At 40.4% G+C, this 17,220-nt stretch overlaps 1 protein-coding gene across 1 annotated transcript in view; it reads right to left on the reverse strand.

Moving 5' to 3' along the window:
• SAMD3 (sterile alpha motif domain containing 3) overlaps positions 1-17,220 on the reverse strand; it is a 56,205-nt gene that overhangs the window by 29,490 nt on the left and 9,495 nt on the right. The window contains exons 4-5 of the mRNA XM_042939804.1: positions 5,254-5,439; positions 4,920-5,004 (exon numbers count right to left, since the gene is read on the reverse strand). Of these exons, the coding sequence (XP_042795738.1) occupies positions 4,920-5,004; positions 5,254-5,439 (271 nt within the window). The remainder of the gene's footprint in view (positions 1-4,919; positions 5,005-5,253; positions 5,440-17,220) is intronic.

Consider the following 17,220-nt stretch of genomic DNA (forward strand, 5'->3'; position numbering starts at 1 on the left):
TGTCAGCACAGAGTCAGACGTGGGGCTCGAACTCAGGGACCGCGAGATCATGACCTGAGCTGAAGTCGGCCGCTTAACCGACTGAGCCACCCAGGCACCCCTAATGTTTATTTATTTTAGAGCACGAGCAGGGCAGGGGCAGAGAGAGAGGGAGACACAGAATCTGAAGCAGGCTCTGGGCTCTGAGCTGTCAGCACAGAGCCTGACGCGGGGCTCAAACTCACAACCTTGAGATCATGACCTGAGCCAAAGTTGGACACTTAACTGACTGAGCCACCCAGGCGCCCCCAGGATGTTTTTCAATTGCCAATTTCTTTTTCCCAGCCTCTCCCCTCTCTTCTTATTAACTGTCTGATAGGAACAGGGAAAAGACAAATTGGAAAGTATTTACTGAGCATCTACCATTTTTATACCTAAGAAAATTAGCAATAATTGCATAATATCATATACGTATATACATAATATCATATACATGCCTGGCACCATGAGTTCCTTACACAGATGCCTTAGTAGAAAATCCCATGTCACTGAATAATCATCCTCCTTAGCCATACTCTTCCACCTGGGGGCTGCGGGGGTGGGGGGTGGGGTGGGCAGTAGGGTGGAAAGAGCTATATGGATACAGCTCTCCTTTAATTCCTCTGAAATAAAAAATAGTCCTGGGGGCGCCTGGGTGGCTCAGTCAAGCGTCTGACTTCAGCTCAGGTCATGATCTGGCGGTTTGTGAGTTCAAGCCCCGCATTAGGCTCTGTGCTGACAACTCAGGATTCTGTCTCCCTTTCTCTCTGCCCCTCCCCTGCTCACAGTCTGTCTCTGTCTCTCTCAAAAATAAATAAACATTAAAAAAATTTTTTTAAATAGTCCTGACATTATGGGCACCCGATCTAGTACATGAAATAGTCCCTGGCATCACCAGCAGGTTTTGGCTCCACATTTTAAACCCAGATATAATGTTTAGGAAACTTTCAGACAAACTTAGAATATGAAACATCTTACATGGCAACTGGACTAGACTTGTCCAAAAAATAAGTATCAGGGAAAAAAATAAAAGAAATTAGAAAAAAGAAATTAAAGGGGCGCCAGGGTGGCTCAGTCAGTTAGGTGGCCAACTTCGGCTCAGGTCATGATTTCGCAGTTCATGAGTTTGAGCCCCACGTCCGACTCTGTGCTGACAGCTCAGAGCCTGGAGCCTGCTTCGGATTCTGTGTTTCCGTCTATGCCCCTCCTCTGCTCATGCTCTCTCCCTCTCTCTCTCTCTCAAAAATAAATTTAAAAAACATTAAAAAAAGGAAATTAAAAAGACATAATAAACAAATGCAATGAATAATCTTTGACTAGATTTTATAGTAAAAAATCCATTTCAAAAACATATTTTGGAATAATTGGAGAAATGGGAATATGGGTTATATATATTATTATGTAATTATTATATATCATATTATGCAATTATTACTAATTTTCTTAGGTATAAAAATGGTATCGTTCTTGTAGAGGAGATCATCCGTATCCTTACAAGATACATGCTGAAGTGTTTAGAAATGGTGTCTGAAACTTGTTTTTTGTTTCCAAATGCCCAACCAAAACAAATAAAGAAATATGAGACAGGGAAAATAAATGTGGCAAAATATTAACACTTACTGAGTCTAAATCAGTGATTCTTTTTAAAAGAATTTCTTTTTCTTTGTAGAGAGAGAGAGAGTACACAGGGAAGAGGGTGAGAGAGAGAGAGAGAGAGAGAGAATCCCAAGCAGGCTCTGCACTCAGCCCATTGCTCAACATGGGGCTCAAGGGCTCAATCACAACCCTGGGTTCACGACCTGAGCTGAAATCAAGGGTTGGAGGCTCAACCAACTGAGCCACCCAGCCGCCCCAGTAATTCTTAATTACCAGGATTTTGTCCTCTTCCCAGAATGCACATGGCAATGTTTGGAGACACTGCTTTGTCATAATGGTTTGGGTGAGTGGGTGGGGCTACTCAGGGATACTGCTAACTAACCTAGGACAGCTCCCACCACAAAGAATTATCCAGCCTAAAATATAAGTACTACCAAGGTTAAGAAACCTTGATCTAGATAAAAGGGTATATGGGTGCCCATTGTAGCATTCTTTCAACTTCTGTATGGACTTACGAAAATAAAAAGTTGCAAATAAAGTTAGCCCTAAAAATGACAAAGAGCTTGCTCACTTGTGCTCACTCTCTCTCCCTCACTCTCTCTCAAACACACACACACACACACACACACACACACACACATTAACATTCTCAGAAAATTTCTGTCTTCCACTGTAACATTAGAAACATAACCTCACGCACACTTGCAGGGAGAATTTGGGTAAATATCTACCATGCACCAGAGTTTCCCCTTTCATTCTATGTAACATGAGCTGTACATGCTAAGCAAACATGGGCTGTAACATGCTAAGCAATTTTTCAGGTCTCCATATCAGTTAACCATCTTTCATTAATGCCACTGGGGATGGAGGTGGCTAAAATGCACACAAAATTGAAGTAAGCATTATTCATTACTTTCTATTTGACTCACTTTCATAATCATGAAACTAAAGGTCAAAATGTAAATAGATAAATATATATTTGCTTACATGAATGCAAATATTCTCTGGATGGAATCTTTGATAGCATTAGTTACTTCTGGGGAGGAAAATTAGGGGGAAGACAAGAGGTGGGAGGGAGACTTTTCCATTCATAGCCTACTGTAGCTTTTGAATTTTGAACTCTGTGAATATATAATTTATTCAAACAGCATATTTAAATTATTTCTAAAAATGCAACTAGCTCTATGCACAGTAACACTGATTAATCGGCAGATAGTATACTTGAGTGTAGAAGTCATTCTTAGAATCAATTCTGTTAGCCACATCAGTGTGATTATCAATGTTAGGACTCTGGGTTTGTTTTCTTTGTAGTTTTTTGGGATTTTTGTATAGAGTTTTTTTAGAGAAAATTAGGTTTATTTTGCAGTATGCTTTTATATGCAGCAGCTTACTTTAGAAAGGATGTCATACGAGAACCAAAAATACCTCAATTCCAGTCTGGGCTTCAATAGTTACTAGTTCCAAACATGGAATCCAATCTCTTTCCTGAGACTGGATGGTAAAAAAGAATATATATGGCACTCTCCCACTCAGAAAATTCTGGTTCTATCCCCACATAATAAACATTTCTTGAAAATACAGAAAGAAAATAGAAGGAAGGAAAGGAGGAAGGAAGGCACTTCCTTCTAGTGATGATAGCCCTGGTATAGGTGTCATATCCTTCTCTCTTTTTTTTTTAAATTTTTTAAAATATTTATTCATTTTTGAAAGACAGACACAGCGTGATCAGGGGAGGAGCAGAGAGAGAGGGAGACACAGAATCTGAAACAGGCTCCAGGCTCTGAGCTGACAGCACACAGCCCGATGCAGGGCTCGAACTCACAGACCGCGAGATCATGACCTGAGCAGAGGTAGGATGCTTAACCGACTGAGCCACCCAGGCACCCCACATCCTTCTCTTTTTGGGTATTACATCTCTCTCTTTTTAAAAAAAACATTTTACTTTTTAATGTAGTTTTTATTCATTTCAAGAGAGAGAACACAAGCAGGGAAGGGGCAGAGAGAGAGAGGGAGAGAGAGACAGACAGAGAGAGAGACAGAGAGAGAGAGAAAGAAAGAATCCCAAGCAGGCTCCACACCCAGCACAGATCCTGACATGGGGCTCAGTCCCACAACCCCAAGATCATGATCTGAGCTGAAATCAAGAGCTGGACGCTCAACTGACTGAGCCACCCAGGCACCACTTGGGTATTATATCCCTTAAAGACCCTTCCTAGAGACTCCACATTACACATGTTTTGAGGAAGAGACAGAAAGATGCTGATGGAGAGACAAAGAAGACAAAGGAAGTGGATGTGGAAGGGAGGAACAGGTGGAGCACAGGGGATTTTTAGGTCCGTGAAAATACTCTGTAAGATACAGTGATGATGGGTACGTGTCATTATATATTTGTTCAAACCTTTAGAATGTACAGCCACGAGCATGAATCCTAATGTAAACTATGGACTTGGGTGATAATGATGCATCAATATAGATTCACCCATTGTAGTAAATGTACCACCCTTGTGGGGAATATTCATAATGGGAGGAAGGCTATACATGTGGGGTCAGGGCTACATGAGAGATCTCTGTACCTTCCTCTTGCTGTAAACCTAAAGCTGATCAAAAAAGTCTATTTTTTTTTAAAGAAGACAAAGGGGGGGGGCATCTGGGTGGCTTAGTTGATTAAACATCCAACTTTTGATTTAGACTCAGATTATGATCTCAAGGTTCACAGGACACAGCCCTGCATCGGGTTCTGCACTAACAGTGCATCCCGTTTGAGATTCTCTCTCTGCATCTCTCTCTGTCCCTCCTGTGTTCACTCTCCCTCTCTCTCTTTTGCTCTCTCAGAAATAAACATTTAAAAACTCCATTTAAAAATACTTTTTGAAATAATTGGAGAAATGAGAATATGGGTTACAAGTACTATTATCAAAATAAATAAATAAAGATTAAAAATAAAAAGGCAAAGGAACACAAGAGAGATAGAGAAGGTTTTAAAAGAGAGCAGAGCCAGACAGAGAGGTGGGGGAGGGAGGGAGGGTGAGAGAGAGAAAGAGAGAGAGAGAGAGAGAGAGAGAGAGACCAAAGCTAAGAAAAAAAAACAGGGACTGACAGAATGAGACAGAGCCAAAAGAACAGAATCAGAGAGAGACCAAGATAGAGACAACTAGTCAGAAAAGACAGAGAAAGAGAAACAGACACAGACACAGATGGACAGAGACTGAGGGAGGGGGAAATGGGGCATACAATGACTGGACAGTACAGAGCTATTATTTTAAGATGGGTTGAGATGGATGGAAGGGCCCCATGTGGTCACTTACAAAGCCACAGCCATCCTCGTCCAAGAAAGGGTGGGCTTGCAGCAAGGCGTTGACCACATCATTGTATTGCTGGGTGCTGGGATACCTGTTCAGTGCAACAAGAAGGACATTTTTCACTTCAAGCAGCCCAATTTCCTTCCTATGAGTCCAAATTATACTCACTTTTCTTCCAATCCTTCTGTATAACAATGCAGACATTCAAATATTGGGCAATGTTGGACTTATTACTAATATGTCATCCAAAATCTAAGGAAAATTGGTTCCAAATGAATTCTACTCTACTCCGAAAACAGACCCTCTCCCAGAGCACGAAGTCTGGCCTATTATTACTCACAGTGAGCCTTCCAGATACTTAGTCATGTCGGCCTGGAGAAACTCAATGATCCTTATCCTCATGCTGTGATGGGGACACTTTTGTTCTGCTAACATGCACTTGACATCATAGGGAAACTCTGGTAAAACATACGACTTAGTCCATTGCAATGCTTTATTCCTTGCTAGAACATGTTTCACATTCCTTCTGTTAAATAAAAACACACAGAGTGAAATTCTATTTCAAATAGATGCAACTTATGAATTCTCTACATCCCAAGAAATGTGGAATTAATCAATCCTTCTCACACCCGTTCATCTATCCACAAATGTCTGGGAGGGCTCATTAGCTATCTCTGTTTTCTTTCCCTTTGCACACACATAAATAATTTGTAGTTCTGGGGGAAAAATATCTTAATAAAATAGACTGTGGAATAAAGCCTAAAGTTGGAAAGAAGATTGAACCACATATCTTGAAGATATGTGATGCATAGCTCAAAATTGAACAAGATACCAACTAAAAGAGAGTAAGCTGCAACTCAGCAAAGCAAGAGGCACACAAATAAAGTCTTGGTGCCTGATTAAGAAAGTTCTTCTAATTAATTTATTCTGTTACTGTTTGTAGTGAAATACAGGATCCACTTAATTTAGTTGGTCTTTGGCTACTTTTTAAATCTATTTTTATTTTTTAATTTAATTTTATTTATTTTTTTCTTTTTAGAGAGAGGAAGAGTGAGCTGATGAAAGGGGTAGAGGGGGGAGAGAGAGAGAGAGAGAGAGAGAGAGAATCTAAGCAGGCTCCACACTCAGCACAGAGCCCGACAGGGACTCAGTCCCACAACCTTGGGATTATGACCTGAGCCAAAATCAAGAGTTGGCTGAGGCACCCCAGTCTTTGGCTATTCTAATAAGGTAAGCATAGTTTCTGAATTAAAAGTACATGTCAGATACTTACATTCAGATGAAGTTTTTACAAAAGACTACAGAAAACTATAGCTACAGAAACCAAATCAAGCTCATCAGTGTTTACCGGGGGCTGCAGGTTGGAGTGGGGACTGACGGCAGAGGGGTGCAAGGGGAGTTACTCAGGGGGATGGAAGTGTTCCAAAATGGACTGTGACAATGACTGTGCACCTGTACAAATGTGCTAGAGTTAACTGAGCTGTATATTTTAAATAGATGAACTTCATGTTATGTGAACGATGCTCCAATAAAGTTATTTATAGAATTAAATATGAGAACCACTTGAAAACCCTAAAGTCAGTAACTGAACATTAAGTGTGTAAAAAGAAGAATCTATAGGAAAATTTCCACACAACTTATCAGGGGCAACAGGCTTGCTTTGGGATGGAAGTGAAGTAGGAGAGGCGAGCCAAGTAGAAGACAAAGAACAGAAGGATTTCCTCAATCAGCCTAAGTAGATTTATTTTCTGGCACGCCCATGGAATCCTTAGCAGTCCAAACAAACTTCTGATGAGTTTTGAAAGGCCGGGCTTCCTTTAGAATGTGAGGTCATATATTATAAAAGTGCATGAGCTATAATGAAGCATGGAGGATAAAGAAAAGAGGAGAAAGCACTCTCCTCTCTTTTCATGATAAGCTCTCTCCTTGTTTCCCCTCTTTGGCAGTCCTGTATCAGTGGTGAAAATATGTCCTGGCAGAAATAAGCACATGGATAATTTAATACTTGATCCAACGCAGCACCAGGCAAATCCCAGCTGACATTTGTGCTTCAGCCCAAACTATTTCCAGTATGTTTTTCTCTCATTTCATTCAATTATTTAACCAAAAGTAACTGGGGGAGTGGAGGGGGGGTGTCTATGGTATGCCAATTACTCTTCTATAATCCTGATTTCCTTTCCTATTGTAACAACTTGTTTCTTTTTCCCATGATCTCTCCCTTACCCACTCAGACCAAGAGTGTAAAGTAAGGCAAGTTTTGTTTGCTGTATTTTGTGCCTTCCCTAAGTTTTTAAAAGGTGCTGTAACTGTGCAGGTGTTAAACTTGGTTTCAGTACATTCTATCTCCTTTGCCCCAGGAGTTTCTGGTAGCTAAAGTAGCTGCATGACATCTTTGGGCTTTTCAGGTTGCGATCTCTTGTTTAGTACTGCATCAGAGGGTAGCTTCAGGATTCCAATGCTAGCAGATAAGGCTTGCTACAATTTTTACCTTCTTGTTCTATATATTTTTTTCTATATGTCTCTTTTCTTCAAAATAAGGGTAGGGACTATATACCACGGTATTATTTTTGTCAAATGCCCTAATTGTCGCTAGGTATATGCAAGCTCTACCAAAGCTAGGTATTACATCTTGCTTTTAATAGCATTCTTAGGCAAAATCAGAGGCATCATTTTGTTTTCTTTACATTGAAGCGATTTAACAAGGTATTCTGGAAGTGAGGGGAACACAAGTTATGCGATCTAATACAAATCCAGACAAGTATTACACAAGTAAAGGGACTCATCAGAAATTTAAAATACACTCTAGGGGCACCTGGGTGGCTCAGTCGGTTAAGCGTCTGACTCTTGGTTTCGGCTCAGGTCATGATCCTGTGGTTCATGGGATTGAGCTCTGAGTTGGGCTCTGGGCTGATAGCGTCAGCCCAGACACTCTCTCTCCCTGTCTCTGCCCCTCCCTCACTTGTGTGTGAGTGCGCAAGTGTGTGTCTCTCTCTCTCAAATTAAGTAAATAAACATTTTTATAAAATAAAAAGAAAAAAGAAAAACACACTTTAATTTAGAAGCAGATAACGGCACAATCGTTTCCCATTCATAAAATGATATTTTCATTGAACCAAAAAAAAAAAATCTTTACTGTGAGGTTAAGATTATTCGTAATATCTTTATTGAGGCAGAGTTGAGCAGAATACCGGTGGAAGTCACCCTAAAGCAAGTGCAAAGAGCAGAAAGCAATCCCAAACTGAGCGGACACTAATACTTCTATCCCCACCTCAGTGCTAGGGCTTGTCAACAAAACACCACAAAACAACAGACCTCTGATCCAACGGATCTCAATCCTGGGTATGCAATAAAATCAACTGAAAAGCTTATAAGACTTTTAAGACAATGTTAGTGGCTAGGATTGATCCCAGTCTAAGTGAATCAAAGTCTATTGCACTAAAGAGTTTATATGTAGAGTTTATTTTGTAATAAAAAAACTTCCAATTAAGTCGACACATTTGATAAATGGCAATATCATCACTGCAATATGCATTAATTTTAAAAAATTATGAAATGAGGTTCTCATGAAAGAAAGTTCATTGGTTTTGAAATGTTGTTTAACTTTGGGGTGAAAAATCATCTAATTTTGCAGACAGTAGGGGGCTCACCTATGGGAAGGAAGATAGCTGTATTAAGAACAGGTCAAGTTGAGCTCCAGCTCTCTAAGGAAAAATTTCAATGCACAGAAGACAGAGACTGAGCCTTGGAAGTGAGCAAAAAAGGCGTATGTGTTATCCGGGGACAGGGACCATTTCTTTTATCTCCAATATATATAATTTTGCTTAGTAGAGTTAATGCACAACGACTTTGATGGGAGGATGAATGTGGTCAACTGAAAGGAGTGGTTATCTGAGCAGGGCTGAATTCACTTTGGTCTCAACAATATATCTAACCTTTCAGCGGTTCCTCACTGCATTTGCTACCCTGGTAATCCAACTCACCATTTATGCTCCCAATATGTCCCTCATATCACTCCCATCATGCCTTTCCTTAATCTCTTGCACATTAACCTCCTCCCAATCTCTTTATTAAGACTGCCTCCTTGAAAATTGATAATGATTTCCTAATTTACAAATTCAGGACCTTCAGGCAATGGCTTTTTCAAGATCTTTCTAACCACATGTAGTATAATTGACCACTTTTTCACAGTCCTGTTTTCGTTCTCATTTTCCTATACGCTATTTTACTTGCTTCCCCTCTTCCCGTTTCTCCAAGAACTCAATAATCTCTTCCATGCTTTGCCCTCCACCTCCAGCAACTTGTACATTATTCATTTCATACTCAACATGTCCAAAATGATTTATAATCTTTTCATTTCAAAACCAGTTTTCCATTTACTGTAGACTGAATTGTGTCTCTCCCACCAACATTCATACAATTGAAGCCCTAATTCCCAATGACGCTGTGGTGAGAGGACTTTTATAGAAATAATTAAGGTTAAATGAGCCCCTGTTATATAGGATTAGTGTTCTTATAAGAAGAGACATCAGGGAGCACACTCTCTTTCTCCATCATATTGGCCATTTGCAAGCCGGGAAGACAGCTCTCACCAGAAATTGGCTGACACCTTGATCTTGGACTTTCCAGCCTCCAGAATGTAAGAAACAAATTTGGTTTTTAAACCACCCAGTCTATTTAATTATGGCAGCTGAGCTAAGACACCATTCCAATTTCCATGTTTCTTTCATTGTATCGCTTTCTCTTAGCAGCTCAGACTTAACACTTCACTGTCTTTTTCATCTTAATTCTTTACATCTGGGTATCATGAAAATTTCCCTATATCTTATCTCTTGTATTTGCCTACTTCTCTCCATTGTTCATGTTACTACATTTACCCAGGCATTCAAATGTGGGCTACTTCAGCAATTGACCAGCAGAGTTCTGCTTCTGGAATGGCCTAATTAGCTCACACTGAACCGGCTATCCCTCGAATAATAACTATTAGCACTAGACAAAATACAAAAGCAAATAAACAAGCAAACAAAAATGAATTGAAAACACTGGCAAGTAAAAAAAAAAAAACAGGCAGATTCTGAAGAGGAGTCTACACTTGGAAAAAAAAAGAAGACATGGAATGAATTTCCTTTTTATGACTTTTGGCCTGAAGGCAGGCCTCAGGCAGTGCTGCTAAAACTCTAAGAGCAAACCCACCATCTTTCTGGACTGCTGAATTAGTGGGCAGAGTTTGGGCAACCTCATCTCTGGAAAGGGAGAGGAGAGTCTCAGAAAGGAAACATCTAATGAGAGGGAACTACAAATTCTGTGTCTAAACGGTCCAAATCTCTGGCTGATCTGGAACCACACATGTGCATAGCTCCATTGCAAATAAGAGAACTAAACTTGGATTTGAGCCGATCCCCAAGAGACAGTTTTAAATGTGAGCCCAACAAATTTTGTTGTTTTGCTAAAACAAACTAAACAACAATCAACACTCTTCAGGTGAATAAGCCAGAATCAAGAGTCTCCACACTGTAACATTCACAATGTCTAGGATATAATCCAAAATTATGTGACATAAACAAAGTCCCAGAAAAGTGTGACTCATTTTCAAGAGTAAATGCAATTAACAGAGTATGATGTTGAGATAATCCAGATGTTGATGAGGACCTTAAAATAGCTAGCATAACAATGTTCAATGACTTAGAGGAAAATGTGCTTGAATGATTTAAATAGTAGGACATTTTAGCAGTGAAATAGAAATTATTAAAAAGAACCAAACAGAAATTTTAGAAGAGGAAATTACAAAATTTGAAATAAAAAAAATGTACTAGCTAGGATTAACAGTAGAACGGAGGTTATATATTATATACTCCCTATATAGAGTGAGCTTGAAGGCAGAACAGTAGAAATAATCCAGTCCAAAAAACATAAGGAGAAAATAGATTGAAAAAAAATACGGTAATAGTTCACTTTTTAAATTCCATGTTGCCATATTTTATCCCCTTAGATAGTCATAAAACATTCTCCTTTTGACCTTCTATCTAATTTTACATAAACACTGATATCGTCATGTCAATCTGTAGAAGAGCCAGAAAGAGCTGGCTAATGACTTCCAAGTGCTCTTTGACCCAAGACATAACCCAGGTACCCAGTACATTAAACCAGTCTTGATTGACATGGTAACTATGCCCAAGAAAAAGAAGCAACTCAAGTTCTAGGCCCCTGGATCCTGGTCTGATTGAATGACCATATCAAACTATGCCAATTCATACCTGCCTATCTGAGGTCAGGACACCTTAAGAAAGCTGTCAATGAGGCTATTCAAAAGTAACATCTCTCTGTAGCTTGCCAGGCTCCTGGGTTCCTATGGAGAAGCCCTTCCTAGGACTCAGTTGCCCTGCCATGATAATAAAGCGGATACCCAGGACTACTGTCTCTAGAGAGAAGACAAACAAGATGTATAAACACAAAACAGAGCTGGACAAGAAACATATTGCATGGACAGTGGACTGTTGCTGGCCTCCTACGTTTGTCCTAATCATATAACAAATTTTGCCTTAATTTGATGAACACTTGGGCTACCACTTCAACTGTTATCTTTTGGAGCAGTTTATTCTGAAGAAACACTCACTGGTTACCTGTCTTTGTTGCTATGACTGGAATCTACAGAGGAGCTCAGCTGTCTCTGGGTTTACGTGATCTGATAACTGTACATCATGTGATGTGATCTGATAACTGCACATCACGTATAAGCCACATGCAGTCCAAACACTCAAGAATCTAACATTTCTAGGGACTATTCCCAATGTGTTAAGGAATTTAAAAAAACCTCAGGTATTGAAAGATTGCTGGGATTAGACAGAAGCCACTGTGGAAGTTTCAGTGCAAATCTACAAGTCCCATAGTTTAAAGACCAAGTGTATGGGAAAGCTGAAACTTTGCCTGTGATACCTGACTGTACTAGATGTTTTGCCTTTTGTGATTCATCATGTGAACTTCACCCTTTTCCCAGTTGTTATAGGCATGATAATCTTCCTTTTTCCTTACAAGGTAACCCACATGTTAAGTGACACGGGTGATTCAGGATTCTCCTGTCCCTAGCCATCATGCACTATGCATTGAACACGGTAGATAGGCCATCAGGGACCCAATGTGCTGTGTTTATCTCTTCGACCAAGAGCATCTCCAGTATCTGGTCTTGCTGAGAATAGTCCTATTTCTAAGGGCAGCCTGAGCCGGGCCTATTCTTAAATTATCAGCCCTGTGGGTTCCTGGAACTCTCCAAGAAGAGGAAAATAACTATGATTTATTAACATATTTGAATGTAAAAAATGTATGTTTGGAAGGAAAAACCTGGAACTATTCCCTGCAATAAAAACCCCATTTACAGCCATTGAGTGTTGGCAGCTATTTTATCCCCATGAAAGCAGACACTCTTGCTTTAGGGAGACTGTAAACTCTTGAACCTCCAGACCAAAAAGTGTCAGCATTTCTTTGTGAATTAAAACATCTCAAGAGTCCAAAGCTTTTGCTTCCAATTTAGTGGACTCTCATTTTTAAAGAAATTTTCCATTCTCCCTTTACTTATCTCCACAAATAAAGCAGGTGATAAGGTTTTTAGATTCTATAAACAAAAGCAAAATTCATGGTGTGTAACTTCTTAACATCCCAAATTTGAATTCATCATACTTAATACTTAGGACAATTCATAACATGGCCCAATTTTGTGCTATCTTATTATCAGCTATTATCCCATGTGAATTCTCAGATCCAGCCAAAAATCAAGCCTTCTATATTTTCAGAACACACTATACATGTATCAGTAGTTGCTTCTTTCACCCAGAAATCCCTAAGCTTTCCTCATACTCCTAGGCTCATCTTAAGCACTTATGGTGAACTCTCCTCCATTCTCCTGGCTCTCAGGTAGTCTCCCTTATCTGAATCCCCCACATGGCCTCGTCCAATGTTGGCCCCATGGGTACTCAACTAAGTCTTGCCTCCTCATCTGTTTTGATTTCCCTATGAATTTTCTGAGTGGAACAGTTTGTAACAAAAATGTAAAAGATTTAGGAACGTTTGAAAGAGATACAAAATATTAAATGTAATATTCTATGACAGATAAAGACGGTCTTTAGTTCCATACATTTTTGTTTTCACACATAAAATCGCCATCTTTCCAGAAGGAGAGTTCTGTTATATTAAAAACAGCCCCCCTACTTCAAAGGAACCATTGACTAGCAAGGCATCAAGCCAATGTGCCAGCAAAAAGAAGTGCCACATCACTAAGTCCTTATGTTTGAGATATGCAAACCAGTGGGACCCAAATGCTAGAGAGGCAGATCTGGGATTGGAGTGGAGTCTTCTGTATGCACAAAAGGTATCCAAGAATTAGACTGGCTGGGGAGAATTGCAAAATGATCAATGTCCTCTCCTCCCCCACCCCCCAGGTAAGCCTCCCAAAAAGGAACTTTCTCAGTGTCTCACCAAGCTTCAGCTGCATCCCATGTGGCTTCGCTACAGAACCAGGGGCAGACTTCCCATCACACTCATCTGAATCCTGGTTGACTTTTGGAGCCATAGTCATTTCATGTATCATCCCTGCTATCTTAAACTTCAGAGAACAAATGGCACCTTTCTCCAGGAGCATCTATTTAGAGATAATCTACTACTTCAGGGACTGTGATGCTTTTCTAATTTTATAAAATAGTATAGCTTTCTGGTCCTCCAGAAAAAAGAACCAAGGACAACTGGATCACGTGGCTGTGAAGAATGGCCATTCAGGCCAAAGGGCTTGGTCTTCACATCTGAAGTAGCACAGGGGTAGTACTGCCATCATGGGAAAAGAAAGTTGTGACAATTGCAATGCTTTCCAGGGACTGGACTGAAAGATTGTGTCCCACAAACCATTTTATTTTGAGATCTCATTTTCATTTTCTTCTCCTCACCCAAGCTTACAGACTTTATCCACTGAGAATGGTATAGATTGGCAAGCCCTGTGTTACATGATCAACTCTGAAACTAAATGCACGTAACCACAGCAACATCTAAAAGCTTAAATGTTTTTGGAACATAGAAGAAGAGGGAGGAAGCTATAGCAGCTTAGATATCTGTTTAAAGAAACTGCTATCACTTTAGCCTAGAAAAGAAAAGGATGTTACAATATATATCTTCAAAATAGTGATCAAATTTGACCTAACTACAAGTTAAACAGAAATATTGCTCTGTGTTCTATGCCAGTACTCTGGCAATTGCCCGCTTTACTTTACCTAGGCAAGACTTTCCCCTGCTAAGAACACAAGATGAACAAAAAGTTTGGCAAAACTCTCTAAAGAGGCACATGCCAATGAGCAAAGTGAGACGCCACCTCTGAAAACAGTGAACAGTGTCACTGCAAGACATACATGGACTGTGACAGAAATGTTCTTTTGTTGCCGGAACTGATGGTACCTACCACTAATTCAGAAAAAGCTTGCTCCACACTCTCAGCATTTTGATGTTTGCTTTTAATTTATGTGTTATAGTGGCGGGCTTTCACGTCTGCCATTTAATCCGTGAGTCTTCCAGAAGAATTTAGTTTCTGAAGTGCATGTGTGAACACATACTCAGATACAAAAAGGGGGTAGAGATGTGAATGGCATCAGGCATGTGCTGTGGTGTAGACACACTCCTCTCAAATTCTCCCTGTCTTTGGCTGCCAGTGTGAGTGTCAAAGACCCAGGAGCCTTTGGGGCCTTGACTAATCACAAAAAGAAGCCAATATAAATAATTAGTTTATGTCTTCCTATTATCCAATTCCTCTTGGTATTGGCAGCCCTACAAAAATCCAGGAACTTCTAGCTTATACTTTCAATATTTATGCTTACTAGCATGATAGTCACGAAAACCATAAATAGGTCTCAGAACTATCATGCGTGAGTCCCGTTTTCATTTTTGTTCCTCTTTCATACATAAAAATTAATGAGACATTACCTACTTAGTTGTTGCAAAATGGTTCAGTACTACTATTTTGTAGTTTAGAAGTGTCAAAATATGATCACTTAGGATTGAGTGGATCCAGGGCAGCTTTTTAAAAAATCCACCTTCATACGACTAGACCTTTGGATCCGGACCTCCCAGAGAACAATATATGTCATGTCCTTAGAGCATCTTTTTTTGGGGTGGGGGGGGGGGCGGTGTGCAGAGTAGTGTGCAAATTTCACTCCTCAAATCTGATCAGAGTGCTTGTTTCGTGTGCCTCTTGGGCAAGACCTTTAGTGACTTGGTCTTCTCCCAGCAGCCCTGTTCACCTGCTCATCTAGCCTGGGGTTGACCAATTCCTCTACTATGGGAGCTTCATAAAGATCACAGTTTTACATTTGTAAGGATTCAGGTAACCTGATTTGTCACTGTCACAGTAGTTCAGGGCATTTGGTGGCTCACTGAGGAATGTAGACAATTCTGAACAAAGATAGTGAGTCCCTCTCTTTGACAGGCTGTGTTAATTGAACTGGCGTTCAGGCTCACTCCCATCAGGTGTGTACTTCCATGTAATGTTAATATGTAAAGTAGTAAGAAGCAGCTCTGGACTTATCTATTTTTCTTCACTCCATTGAATTCTATTGAATAAACTGGTAAGTATCTCCTTCACAATGCAATTCTGCCATAATTTGGATATGGCATCACCATTATTTCAGGCTCTGAAATACAAGGAAAAACTTACCACCTAGCAAGACTCTTCCCTCCACCTGCATTAATTAATCAAGTCCTCTTGATTTTCTATTTAAATATCATTTTCTCTATTACCACTGTCTTAGTTTGGACCTTCACCATCTCTTGCTTAAACTTCACCCTAGCATCTTCCTTCTTTCATGCTTCTCCAGTCCCTTCTCTATATCACTACCTCAATACATGATGAAGCACCCCTGTAGTCCATAGCACTAGTTTTCAATTCTCATTATATATTAGAATTGTGTGTGTAACTTTAAAAAATACTGATGCACAGGTCCCACCCTGTCTTTGTTTGGGCTGCTGTCACAAATTAGACTGGGCGGCTTGAACAACAAACATTTATGTCTCCCAGCTCAGGAGGCTGGAAGTGTGAAATCAGGGTGCTGGCACAGCTCGGTTCTTGGTGATTTCCCTTTTCCTGGTTTACAGAAAGCAGTCTTCTTGTCTTGTCCTCACATGATGGAAGGAGAGCCAGCAAGTTCTCTGGCCTCTTCTTACAAGAGCACTAATCCCATCTACGAGATGGAATTCACCTTCATGACCTAACTGCCTCCCAAAGCCCCACTTCCAAATACTATCACATTGGGATTGGAGTTTCAGCATATGAAATGTGGGGGGACACAAACATTTAGCCTCTTGTACATCACCAGAAATTCTTCTTTTTTTTTTTCTTTTTTTAGAGAGAGACAGAGCAAGCAGGGGAGGGGCAGAGACCAAGGAGAGAGAGAATCCCAAGCAGACTCTGTGCTGTCAGCATGAAGCCCAAATGGGGCTTGAACTCACCAACTGTAAAATGATGACCTAAGCTGAAACTAAGAGACGCTTAGCCTACTGAGCCACGTAGGCGCCCCAAATCGTCACCAGAAATTCTTGTTGGTCTAGTGCTTTGCTACTCAAGAGTGGCTCTTCGCACTGGCATTCCCTGGAAACTTATTGGAAATGCTGACTCTCAGGCCCCACTCCTGACCTATTAAATCAGAATCTGCATTTTAACAAAACGCCCAGGTGATTTTCAAGTACAGAAGAGCTTGAGAAGCAGTGGTCTAGGGCGCTGATATATTTTGCTTAAATCTTGCAGGTGAACCTAATATACAGTTGCTCTGTTCATGGACACAGCCCGGAGCCTCCTTACCTCTTGAATGGCACCTCTTACCATCTCCACCAACTCCATTGTCTCCACTGCTACCTCTCACTGTCCAAAACTACCGACTCCACAGAAGTCCCTATACGATTTCAGGTGTTTGTACCTTGGTGCATGCTGTTTGCTTTGCTCTGAATGTCCTTTTCCTTTCCTGCCCTATTTTCCTTTAGATAAGTTTCTAGTCAGCGTCCAAAATCCCCACAGAGGGCTTCTCCATACTCACTTCCCTGGAAGTCCTATTTCTCCCTCTTTTGTGCTATTTCTGTACCCTGTGAATTTCTACTTCTCCATCCCTTTCCCAATATTGCAGTTATTAGCTTCCATATCTCTTGCCTACTAGACTCGGAGGTCCCCTACGTAAGGACTAAATTGCCCTCCACCTCACCCACAGTCTACCTAACACCTAGCTCATGATGCATATTCAGTAACTTTTGGACTGAACGAAGAGGGAAAAAAGATTAGAACTCAAGCTTACTTTAG

This window comes from Panthera leo, chromosome B2 (assembly GCF_018350215.1).
Source record: "Panthera leo isolate Ple1 chromosome B2, P.leo_Ple1_pat1.1, whole genome shotgun sequence".
Taxonomy (NCBI): Eukaryota; Metazoa; Chordata; class Mammalia; order Carnivora; family Felidae; genus Panthera; species Panthera leo.